This window comes from Pipistrellus kuhlii, unplaced genomic scaffold (assembly GCF_014108245.1).
Source record: "Pipistrellus kuhlii isolate mPipKuh1 unplaced genomic scaffold, mPipKuh1.p scaffold_m20_p_7, whole genome shotgun sequence".
NCBI classification, from domain to species: domain Eukaryota; kingdom Metazoa; phylum Chordata; class Mammalia; order Chiroptera; family Vespertilionidae; genus Pipistrellus; species Pipistrellus kuhlii.
This window is the reverse complement of record NW_023425573.1, coordinates 11,270,026-11,282,074: the sequence shown is the minus strand read 5'-3', so window position 1 is coordinate 11,282,074 and position 12,049 is coordinate 11,270,026. Positions and strand designations below refer to the sequence as shown.

Sequence of the window (12,049 nt, the reverse complement as noted above, 5' to 3'; positions counted from 1 at the left end):
ACATCATCATTGCCATGTGTTTATACATGCACATATACAGTTACTTACCAAAATGGGGCCCTAATCAACACATTATTCTGCACTCTGCTTTTTTCTACTTGGCAATAGGCCATGGCCATCTTCCTGTGGCAATAGAATGACCTACTTCCTAATTTTTCAAGACTGAATAGTGCTGTGTAATGTACCATCATTTGCTTAGCCATTCCACTGTTGGTGCACGTTCAGCTTGTTACCCATCTTTGGCTATTAAAATGCTGTTGCAGCCCTAACTGGTTTGGCTCAGTGATAGAGCATTGGCCTGTGGACTGAAGGGTCCCGGGTTCTATTCCGGTCAAGGGTATGTACCTTGACTACAAGCACATTCCCCCATAGGGGGTGTGCAGGAGGCAGCTGATCAATGTTTCTCTCTCATTGATGTTTCTAACTCTCTCTCTCCCTTCCTCTCTGTAAAAAATCAATAAAATATCTATATTTTTTAAAATAAAATAAAATGCTGTTGTAATACACGTCTTGGTACGATGTCTCAGAGATATCCAATATATCTTTGTCCTTCTAGGTAGAGGGTAAATTTACAGAAGTGAAATTGCCAGTGCACTTGAAAACTCTTGAGAGAGACCGCCAAAAGAATGTTCTCCAAAAACATCATTTTGAGCAATACCCTAGAAAGTGCACAGTATATACAGCATGCTAGTCAGACAGGGGCAGCTCCTGGCAGCTGAGGTCAGTGTTGATAACACTTTCTGCTCTTCATACACTCCATCAGCCCCCAGCCTACTTTTTACATTTCAATCCCATTTCCTCGATAAATTTGTAGTCTGTTTCTGACTTACCATAACTACCAATTCCATTTTCCACCCACTTCAGGTTAGGAAGAAAAACATGTACAAGACTGTGGATAAAACCATCTACAAACAAGCCTTCAGCCCCGAGAGCCTGATACGATGTTGGAACGAATGTCTGGACAAGTCTTCCTTTGGCAGCAGAAGAGAGCAAGTGGAAGTGTTTAATAAGAAGAATTACTGGAAGAAGAAAGGACTTGCCATTGTCCCCATGAAGTTCTCAGTCGGCTTTGGTGACACTAGCTACCACCAGGTGAGGTCCTCACTGTGTACATCAGCCTCGTGGCAGACACACTCCTGGCCAGATCAGCTCGTGCTGACTAGGCCTGAGTGTCACAGTTCCCAGGGCTCGGAGCCGCTCTCCTGGGCAGTACCCCTCGGCAAGCACTTGCTCCACAGTGCCATAGAGAAGTGCCTCCATGGCAGACAGTGGCATCAGCAAGCATGAGACCTGCAGCGGGGAGCGGGGTGGTGGGTGGTATGCCAAGATGGAGTCCTGACTGCCCCATGGAACCCCTATTCCAAAAGGGAGCAGGAGTCCACAGGACTGCCATGCTGTGCTTTCTAAGCTCAAGGGTCACAAACCTGGGCAGGAAGGGGGCTGCTCCTGGCCTGCGCCCCAGTCCCCATAGCATTGCTTGGTGCATCCTAAGTCATAGGCAGGGAAGTCATTCTACGTTGCCCTGACCAGCCATTTGTTTCAAGCCACCTCTCCCAGGAACCTGTCAATTCTGATAGGGAAATGAGGGTGGGGCTCCAAATCCTCCCAGGTAAATTTGCAAAAAGAAGAGGAGAGTCATTCAGAGGCCCTCTCCAGAAGGGCGGAGGAGGGGTGGTGTGTAAGTGAGTCCATTACATAGCACGAGGCCTGGTGCTGAGTCTTCCTATACAGGAAAGCTGTTGAGAAAACTGGGAAAGACTGTTGCCTCCCAGGATTGTCGATCAAAAGCAGAAAGGTCTTACACCCATTATGTCTCAATAGAAGTCTAAAAATGCAGTAGATCCCCCCTGTGTGTATGCCATTGAAAACATTCTTCCACTTATACCCAGCTATTGGCAGCCAACACACACACACACACACACACACACACACACACACACACAAATATGTGGTCTTTGCCCCTGGTTTTTGACAAAGTTCCTAAAACCCATGGAATTTACTGTGCTTTGTATGCTAATGAGATGACTCTTGGGGGCAGCCCATCTAGCTGTGGCTGGGGAGGCAGGATAGTTGCCAGAAAAACCAACCACTGGGGTTGTATCTGTTTTTGATACAACCTCAAAATGGGCGAATGGGAGAGGAGGCGTGAGGTTGTCCAGTGCTCTCCCTCCTGTTCATGGATGTGTTCTCCGACCTGGAAGCTCCCAGAAATGTCATTACCTGGATACACTTGATTAAATCATCAGCCATCGGGATTGAAATCAATCTCTAGCCTCACACCTTCCTGGAGGTCAGGGAGCGGGGCTGAAAGATGTGACTCTCCCAGTGGTTAGTTTTTCTGGCAACCATCCTGCCTCCCCTGCCCCACATGTCCTAGAGCAGTGGTCCGCAAACTGGGCAGCTAGATAGGCTGCCCCAAGAGTCATCTCATTAGCATACAAAGCACAGTAAATTCCATGGGTTTTAGGAACTGTGTCAAAAACCAGGGGCAAAGACCACATATTTGTTTGTATTATATCACATCTCCCCCACCTTTATGGCTGTCCCTCACCTAAACCACGGCCTAATTTCTGCCGTGGTCTCATCACACACACACACACACACACACACACACACACACACACACACTGCTTTAAATCAAGCTAAGTGTTCATTTGCAAGACCTCCAGCTTCCCCACAGAGTTCCAAATTGATGTGCTCCAGGCACACCAGGCTAGGAGCTGAGATGTATTATTCTAGGTCAGCTGATGACTCATAAAGCTGGACACCTACTCCCCAAACCAGGCAGAGTAGCATGTCCTTGCAAGGGGTCAGGAGGCCATGCTGAAGAAATACTATTATTAGAACCTGCGAGCCTTGATGCCTGGAATCCCTCCAAGATGCCCAGGGCTCAGACATCTCCAGACAGAATAGACAGAAGTCCCACTTCCTCCTCCTCTTCCTTCTCCTTCCCCTCCCCTCCCTCTTCTCCTCAGAGGAAAAATACCACATTGCCATTCATCCAGTTTAACAAACATATTTTTAGTGTCTCTGATTTAGACCTACTCAGAGTTCCCTTCAGGACACAAGAATGAAAAAGACTAGGTGCCCCTCCTCGCTGAGACTCCCTGTCACCCCCTGTATTCATTTCCTGTGGTTTTAATAACAAAATACCGCAAACTGAGTGGCTTCAAACAACACTTGTATTTTCTCAAGATTCCGGAGGCTAGACATTCAAAATCCAGGTGTTGGCAGTGCTGTGCTCCTGCAGGAGGCCCCCAGGAAGAAGCCTGCTGTGCCTCATCTCATCTAATTACATCTGGAAAGACTACTTACAAATAAGGCTGCTTTCTGATGCCCTAGAGCAGTGTTTCCCAAACTTTTGACATATGTGTACCCCTTCTATAATTTTCGTAACGCTGAGTACCCCTCATACTCATGAGAACGTAGAATTAGGCGCAGCTAAGCACGGTGCAGTGCATATCCCCACCAAACTCCGGTGCAAAGCATACCCCCACCAAACTCTTCCCGTACTCCTGGGGGTACACGTACCACACTTTGGGAAACACTGCCCTAGAGCAGTGGTTCTCAACCTTCCTAATGCCGCCACCCTTTAGTACAGTTCCTCATGTTGTGTTGACCCCCAACCATAAAATTATTTTTATTGCTACTTCACAACTGTAATTTGGCTACGGTTATGAATCGTAATGTAAATATCTGTGTTTTCCAATGGTCTTAGGAGACCCTGCTAGCGGTTCTCAACCTGTTTTTTGTCACAACCCACAGGTTGAGAACCGCTGTTGTAGAGCTTAAGACAATTGGAAAACACAGATATTTATATTACGATTCATAACAGTAGTAAAACTACAGTTATGAAGTAGCAACGAAAATAATTTTATGGCTGGGGGTCACCACAACATGAGGAACTGTATTAAAGGGTCGTGGCATTAGGAAGGTTGAGATCCACTGTTCTAGAGGGACAGGGATTTAAAGGGGATGCTACTCAACTCAGTTCACCCCTGTAAGACGAGGTGCAGAGAAGGGGGTAACGGATCCTTCCAAGAAAGGAATGAGGAGTGTTCGCAGAAGTTCTAACAGAATAGAGACCACAAGGGTGGGGGTATCGAAGGCTGCGGAGCAAGCCAGGGAGAGAACATCGTATGCAAAAGCACAGGTCAGGGAGGAACAGGGGCAATGCCAGGCTTAGAGGCAAGGTAGGAAAAAACTGGAATGAAGTGGGAAAGCACCAGAGACCGAATCCCAAAGGGCCTCACCTAATGACAAGGAGCAGGTGCAGGGCTCTCCCTTGCAGACAATGGGGAGTTTTTGCCCACCTTGCCCAAGGGGCAAACTGTTCTCCCTTTCAGGATTCCATTCAGTGCCACTTTGGGGAACCCTTCCCTGGCTCTGCAGAGGCAGCTGGGTCCGTCCTCCCAGGCCTCCAGGGCCCCCATGGCACATCGTTTCATCTCACACCTCATTCTGCATTCTCATGACCTGCTTTCCAGCCTGGCCCCCCACAGCACTGAGAGCTACCTGAGGAAGAAGCTCATCTTATTCATCCTTGTCTATCTAAACTAGAGCAAGCACATACCACGTGCATGTACTTGACAAATGTTTAATTCGCCGGTTGAGTGATTTGCCAGAGATTTTAATCGGGGGAGTGACTTTCAAACAGTAGCAACCCCAAGGGGCTCCTACTAAAACCAGGTTCCTCACTAAGACTGTCTTTCCAGGTGACTTTGGCACAAAACAGAGCTAGGCCTCACAACCCTACCAGGAGAGCTTGCCTCTGACCCTCCCCACTCCGCAGACGGGTGTTTCACTACCCCGTGTCTTCCATTGACCTCACTGAACTGACCCTGAGCTGGGTCTTCGGGTTGGTTGTTTTTCTAGGCAGCAGCACTGGTTCACATCTACACAGACGGGTCTGTGTTGGTCACACACGGAGGCAACGAGCTGGGACAAGGTATTCACACCAAAATGCTACAGGTAAGATCAATAAAATGAAGTCACTAATCTCATTCATTGTTGATATGACTGGCATTTGGCACTAGTTTTAGGGTAAGGGACAACTCCCTGAGCTCAAACCCTAAGATCTTGACTATGTAGTTGAAAAACCTCTTACATATCCAATAAAATGGCTGTGGTGGTGGAAATCACACACACACAAACACACACACACATACACACACACACACACACACACACACAAACACCTGTTCTGCCTCTCGCAATACTGGCTGCCTCTCGAGACAGTGGCTGGCCTGGTGGCTACCTGTCAGGATATAGTCCAGCCCAGCAGTTACCTGTCCTGTTGTTGTCCTGCCCTATACCCGATGTCACAAGATTTAGGCTTTAAAGGATATCACGAACATACTAAAAACAGTCATTTTTACTAAGAAAAATGGTGACTCAAATCTTCACAGAACTCCTTGCTAACTTGAAAATATGTCTTTTTCTCATAGGTGGCCAGCCGTGAATTAAAAATACCCATGTCCTATCTGCACATCTGTGAGACAAGTACAGCCACGGTGCCTAACACAATTGCCACAGCTGCCTCCATCGGCTCCGATGTCAATGGCAGAGCCGTGCAGGTGCTTCCCTTTGTCTTTTTGTCTGTCTTCCCTCGGGTACTTTTACCACATCTCCAGTTTTCTTAGCTGGATACAGGCACATGTGACTGGCCTTGGAGAAGCCATCCGTGTCACTAAACTCAGGCTCAGGATAACCAAAGTGTCAGAGAGTGTGTTAGTTGGAGTAGGCTAAATGGAGTTGACAGATAGACCCAGAGCATAAAGGCTGAAACATAACTAAGTCCCTTTCTTATACAGTGAAGAGTCATGGGGAGTGTTTGCTCATGCAAGCACTCAGGTTGATGGCAGTTCCTCCATCCCCAACATGTGACTTTCCAGGCTGCCCTGGGCATCATCATCCAATGAGCCAGGGAGGGAGAGCATAGAGGTCAGACTTGGCAGCCATGCAAGTCATTTCCACTCGACACCCATTCGCAGAAGCGATCTCAGGCCACAGCTCGCTGAAGGGGAGGGGGGAGAAGGTGGAGCATGGGAAACCACATGCCCAGCAACCATGGAAGAAGGGGAGCCTGGGTTCTGGTGCAGACACAGTCTCTGTCCATCGGAGACACAAAAAGGAGAAATCTGGGAACCAAGTAGTGCAGAGCTGGGCACGTTTCCCCTGGTACCAACAAGGCCTTGTAGGCAGGGAGGCAGACGGAATGCCAGCCAGGAAGACAGGGTGCAATTAAAGTGTCTACATCAGTGGAGCCCCACCAGAGTAGTCATCCTTTTTGTTGGTACTTGTTTTCTAATGGGTGTTTCATTTTTTCTTTTTCCAAGTAGAACCATGACGTCACATTCCTTCATTCAAATATCTGGCTGCCTGTCCTTTTGCCATGTTTCCGTTATGCACTGTCCACTTTTTCCATTGGAATGTTGTGGGAAGGCATGTCCCCTCTCTCCCAGGACACTGCACTTAAGCGACCAAGATGAACCACTTTTAAATCCATTTTATCTTTGTGAGGATACCCTTAGGGGCTCAAAAACCTGAGATTTTTACTCAGAACAAATGTGTGGGAAACCTCAAACCCATGAGACCCAATTTGGGGTAAAATCAAACACAAGCTGGGAATAGCTCAGTGTGTATGGGAGTTGTCAGCCTAAACTAAGTGTTAATTCATCTAGGACGACGATTTTCATCCACTGGGCCACAAGTTTTCTAAAACCATGAAATACCTGACATCTTTTCCCTTAGCTTGGCAAATTAAAAAAAATGACACCACAACAATAGCCATCCAGTGTGAATGAATCAAAATTATATCTTTTATTTTTGTCATTTTAGGGGGAAAAAATGGAGATGTACTGCAGAATTTTAGTAATTAGTGAATGTGTGCCATGAGATAAAATAGGTTGAAAATCACTGCTCTAGGGCATTGAGTTTTAGGTTTCAGTTTGGAGTATCAGAAACTTTGTAGATCAGGTTATTATAAAAAACAAACGGAATTATTTTTTTCACTTCACATCCAAAGCAAAGGCTGCCATTACAGTATTTTGATGTGGATAGGTGATTAGGCAGAGGAATGAACAGAGTTGAATAATGTTTCAGACCCAGGCAGATATTAGCCTGTCATTGTTAGAGATTGGAAAGGACAAATTTGAATGGAAATAAGATGTTTTGTTTCATTTGTCTTAATGGCTAGAAGATACAAAAGAAGGTACAAGTCAAAAGTGTAGAAAAAGAGAAGAAGGCATTAAGCACGTGAATATATTTAGAAAGGGGACCTGAGAGGAGAAGTTCAGCGGAGCCTCTATTCTCACAGGAAGTGAAGCAGGAAGGGAAAGGCCCTCCAGTAACCAATGCTCTCTCAAGGTCAGGGCTGTGTTGTTATCGTCTCTGTGTCCCCAATATGCTGTATCAGGCGCTCCTTAAGTACTCACTGACCTAGTTAATTATCCACTCATATTCTTCCACGCAAGTCCTAACCACTGGGCTCTTCTCTAATGGGAATGCCCTTCTTTACTCCTCCAAGAATGCTTGTCAGATCCTTCTGAAACGCCTTGAGCCCGTCATTCAGAAAAATCCAGAAGGTTCCTGGGAAGACTGGGTAAGTGTTCCATTCCATTACCACAAATGAGGAAACCCACACCAGTGCCCAGAGCACCAGGGCAGCACACAGCTGAAGCTTGAAGACACAATTCTTCTAAGAGTGGCTTTATAACCAAGGGCAAAAGCCCCAAAAGCTGAGACGGCTGTCCTATGAGGTTTACCAGGTATGTATGGAAAGAGAACAGGGGGAACAGCATCCCTGAGAAGAGGAATGGAAGTGTATGAATCATACCCAGAAGACCTGACCCAGACTGAGCCTTCCTCAGTCTCAAGGGAAATGTTTTTTTTCATCCAACTTTACAATACCCTATGTACCATTTCTTTCGCACATTTATCTCACATTTGCACATATACTACTAGAGTGCTGACATTTAGATATGAAGCACTATTACCTTGTGAACTAAGCCTGTATGTCATAGATGGGCAGCAGGATTCCATTTTATTTCTTTAACTCAGACTTCTGAACTCAAATCAGAAGGAAATTGTTAGTGTACCAGTTGAGAGGGAAAAAATATATATATTATGATGAGTTAATCCTTTTTTTGGGGGGGGGGGGGGTAACAAAGCACCAACAATGACCGTATGTCAATTTTGACACATATTTTTATTTTGAATATTTTTATTTTCACCTATTAGATGGTGTATTTATTTTATTTTAACTAATTATGCTCCTCCTGCAGATAGAAACTGCTTTTGAACAAAGAATCAGTCTTTCAGCCACGGGATACTACAGGTAAAGATTACAATAGTAACATCTTGACTTAGCCAAGAAAATGGGAGGCAACCACACACTCAGGGCCTCCATCTCTCTTTTGTAAAACAAGTTTTCATCATGTGATCTCTGAGATCCTTTCTGGGCCCCAAATTCTACGACTTCACATCGGCCTTTGAGCTATGTCCAAAGCAATATTAAGTAACAAAAATGCCCCTATTGGGTACAAAAAAAAAGTTAAACATAACTGACAACATTTAATCATTATTTACTTTTCTTTACTGTGAAAAAAATCAGAATAATAATATTCTTTAGTGTGAATACTAAAAGAAGTAACTTGCACATCAAGTTTACAAATCTTCCTCCCAATACCATAAAAATCTTCCTGTGCAGAAGCCCCTTGGTAGACGGGGGAGATGGATGGGAGGTCACCAGTCATCACTTGTGCAGGACCCCTCAGAGGAGGCCCTCAGAGAGGAGAGCTGATTGTCAAATTCCGGAAGTGTATGACTTTAGTGTAACAATCTAATGAAGCAAACCATCAAATGAAAAAGAGAGAGATCTTTTTAAGAAAGAAAAAAAGGAAGGAATAGCCATGCCCAATGCCCTGTACACTGTGAGTTCTAAATTTCTGAGTTCAGTTACCAAGAAGAGAATGAATCAGCCTCCAACTGGGTACTTTTCCATTATAAATTGACTAGAGGCCTGGTGCATGGATTCATGCATTGGTTGGGGGCGGGGCCTGGGGGGATAGGCTCACTATGGGAGCAGCTGCTGACCACCATCTCTGTCAGCTGACCACCAGGAGGCAGCTCCAGTGTTGGCTGTCTGCCCCCTCGTGGTCAGTGCACATCATAGCAACTGGTTGACCAGTCATTCTGGTCATTCCTCCTTTTGGTTGCTGGGCTTTTATATACATAGATGCATTGAATTGCTGGCCCTCTTTTTACCAGCGAGGGGGACCCTCTGGGAATGCCAATAAAAGCAGCTGAGGTTCTCAACATGCAGAGCTAAAGCACAAGCCTAACCCATCAAAATACAGACCTGGGAAAGCTAAGCTGTTGGCATCTCTCCGTTTCTGACCTCCTAACTGCAGCCCTGAGAATCCTCTTTAAAGTGGAGGCGATGGTTCCTATTGCCACAACCAGCGAGGTTGTAAACACACGCTGCAGCTTAAATGAGTTGAAAAGAGCAGTTGAAATAAACAGCAGTCAAATTAAATGTTATCATAACTGGTAACTTCTTAAATGAATCAACATTGTGTGTGTGTGCCCGTGCACGCACACACACACATACACAACACACAGGCACAAAGGCACACACATGCACACCCCAAGCTACAGGGCTTTATTTCTTCCATCAGGGGCTACAAAGCCTTCATGGACTGGGAGAAGGGGGAGGGAGACCCGTTTCCTTACTATGTCTTTGGAGCAGCCTGCTCGGAGGTGGAAATCGACTGTCTGACAGGAGCTCACAAGGTAATATAACTTCCTCTGTGGTGAGTTAACACAAGGACAACATTGTGTTGCCATTAACAGCCCTGAGTTCTCTGGGTAATACTTGTATACAGTAGGAGCAAGATTCTTTCAATCCCATGGGAACACCTAGAGACCCCACTTTATCCAGAATTTGCACTTAAAAAGAAGTAGTCAAGAGGCATTGCTCATGACAGCCTAAAATGCAGTTTCTTATTCTAATTCAGATATCAAAATCACTTTCCAAAGTCTTTTTTTTTTTTTTTTTGGGGGGGGGGGGGATGTTCTGTTTCTAAAGGAAGATTGAGTTATCTAATCTGAAGGCATAGGTAATTTAGCAAATTGTCCTGAGTAAGCATTTTGAAAGCACACAGCAATGTGATACTATTTCTTCAGGGTGGGTTACCCCAAGATGCTACGACCTCTAAGAAATAGAATGAGGATGGGAGAGAAGGGGCAGGGGGGAGGGGGCCTGAGAAAATAACTTTGTGTTTGCCTTTTCATTGAGTCAAAGCCATGAATGCCAGAGACCTCTTCGGCCATTGACAGTCTCCCCCCCCCCCCCCCCCAATTTAAAAAGTTAGCAGATGTCTTACCACCTCTACTGTTGATGGAGGTCAATGCGGGATTAATTAACTAGCAGGAGTTTGGGAATCATTTGGGACCATTTGAATAAAACTTTAAATAGTATTTTTAATTCAAGTATTCACACTGAGGTCATTTACTGTCTGTTGGCAGAAAATCAGAACAGACATCGTCATGGATACGTCTTGTAGCCTAAACCCAGCCATTGATATCGGGCAGGTAGGTCCTGGCCCGCTGAGCTGGGTGCTGCTTCCTGGGAGCAGTGTGGGGGGGAGGTAAAGGCCCTCTGAAGAGCACACAGTACCACAGAGCTCCGCATCTCCCCCTTCAGGTGGAAGGGGCGTTCATTCAGGGCATGGGACTGTACACCACCGAGGAGCTGAAATACTCTCCAGAAGGCATCCTGTACTCTCGAGGCCCTGACGAGTACAAAATCCCAGCCATCACCGACGTCCCGGAGGAGTTCAATGTCTCCTTGTTGCCGGCATCCCAATCCCCACTGACCATCTATTCTTCCAAGGTAAGCACCCATACCAGCCACGGTGCAGTGCGCGGGGTGAGGCAGCATAATAAACGAGGGCAGGTGGACAACATAAAAAATAAACGTCAACCCTTATCAAGGCCTAATCACGACAGACTGTTAGAATTTGGAGATGAATCACCTCGAGAAAAGGGAAATTCGGGGAAGATGAATGATCCACCCGATGGCCATCCTGGCCAAGGATTTGATTTATTAAATCCTCTTTCAGCAAGAACGCTTAACAAGCAGCCAAAAGCTTTGATTGGATAGAATAACATTTTCACTTAACCGGAAGACGAACGTATTACATGGGGATGAGGGTGCGATGCTACTGAAACCTTAAAGAGCAGCGGCAGCGTGAACAGAACCTGGGCCAGGCCTCGGGACACCTGGCTTTCTGCCCCAGCCCAACTCTGTGACATGGGACAATCACTCACACAGTTCCGAGGGGCTCAGGCCTCAGCCCCACCCCGAAATAATCTAAAGCCATGTTTCTCAGCGGGACAGGAAGGGTGGGGGGTTGCCCCTCAGGAAACATCTGGCAATGCCTGGAGATGTTTCTGGTTGTCACGATGACGATGGAGGAAGATGCTGCTTCTAGTGTGTAAAGGGCCAGGGATGCTGCTAACCAGCCCTCAGTGCACAAGACAGCCGTCCACAGCCACGAGTCATCGGGCCCCCATGCCAGCTGGGCCAGGAAGCCAAGACACCAGCCCTCGGCAATTGCTAAAGTCGTGAACTTGCGAATTAAAACAAAGGGTGGCGTGTGTTGGCGTTGCTGTGTGCAGGTTACAGGAGAGCCACCCTCGTAGTTGCAACTCCCTTTACATTTGAGATGCAGTATTAAATTTTTCTTTTAAACTCTTTTGGGAGACTTTGTATGAGAGATGGCAAATTAGTACCAAAATCAGTTCAATCTGCTGGAATCGCTTCATTTCCAAAATGGATCCCTCTTGCTGCCCAGGAGCTTTCCTGGGACATATGGTGATGGGGGTTTGGGGGTGCAATTTTTAAAGGAAGGCCAAGCAACAGGCCTTTGGGTTCTCTTCGGGATGGAAGTCATCATCAAAAAGGATGCTCAGAGCCCACAGGGAGCAGCTCTCAGGGCAGGCAGGACCCTTGGGTGCCCATGGTTATGGCCAGCCCCCCACA

The 12,049-nt window shown here is 46.4% G+C and overlaps 1 protein-coding gene across 1 annotated transcript in view; it reads left to right on the top strand.

Moving 5' to 3' along the window:
- The window catches only part of LOC118709128 (aldehyde oxidase 2), a 60,152-nt gene that overhangs the window by 40,499 nt on the left and 7,604 nt on the right, over positions 1–12,049 (top strand). Inside the window, exons 26-33 of the mRNA XM_036420998.2 lie at positions 865–1,092; positions 4,876–4,971; positions 5,448–5,576; positions 7,529–7,603; positions 8,286–8,338; positions 9,681–9,795; positions 10,531–10,596; positions 10,709–10,897. Coding sequence (XP_036276891.1) covers positions 865–1,092; positions 4,876–4,971; positions 5,448–5,576; positions 7,529–7,603; positions 8,286–8,338; positions 9,681–9,795; positions 10,531–10,596; positions 10,709–10,897 — 951 coding nt within the window. The remainder of the gene's footprint in view (positions 1–864; positions 1,093–4,875; positions 4,972–5,447; positions 5,577–7,528; positions 7,604–8,285; positions 8,339–9,680; positions 9,796–10,530; positions 10,597–10,708; positions 10,898–12,049) is intronic.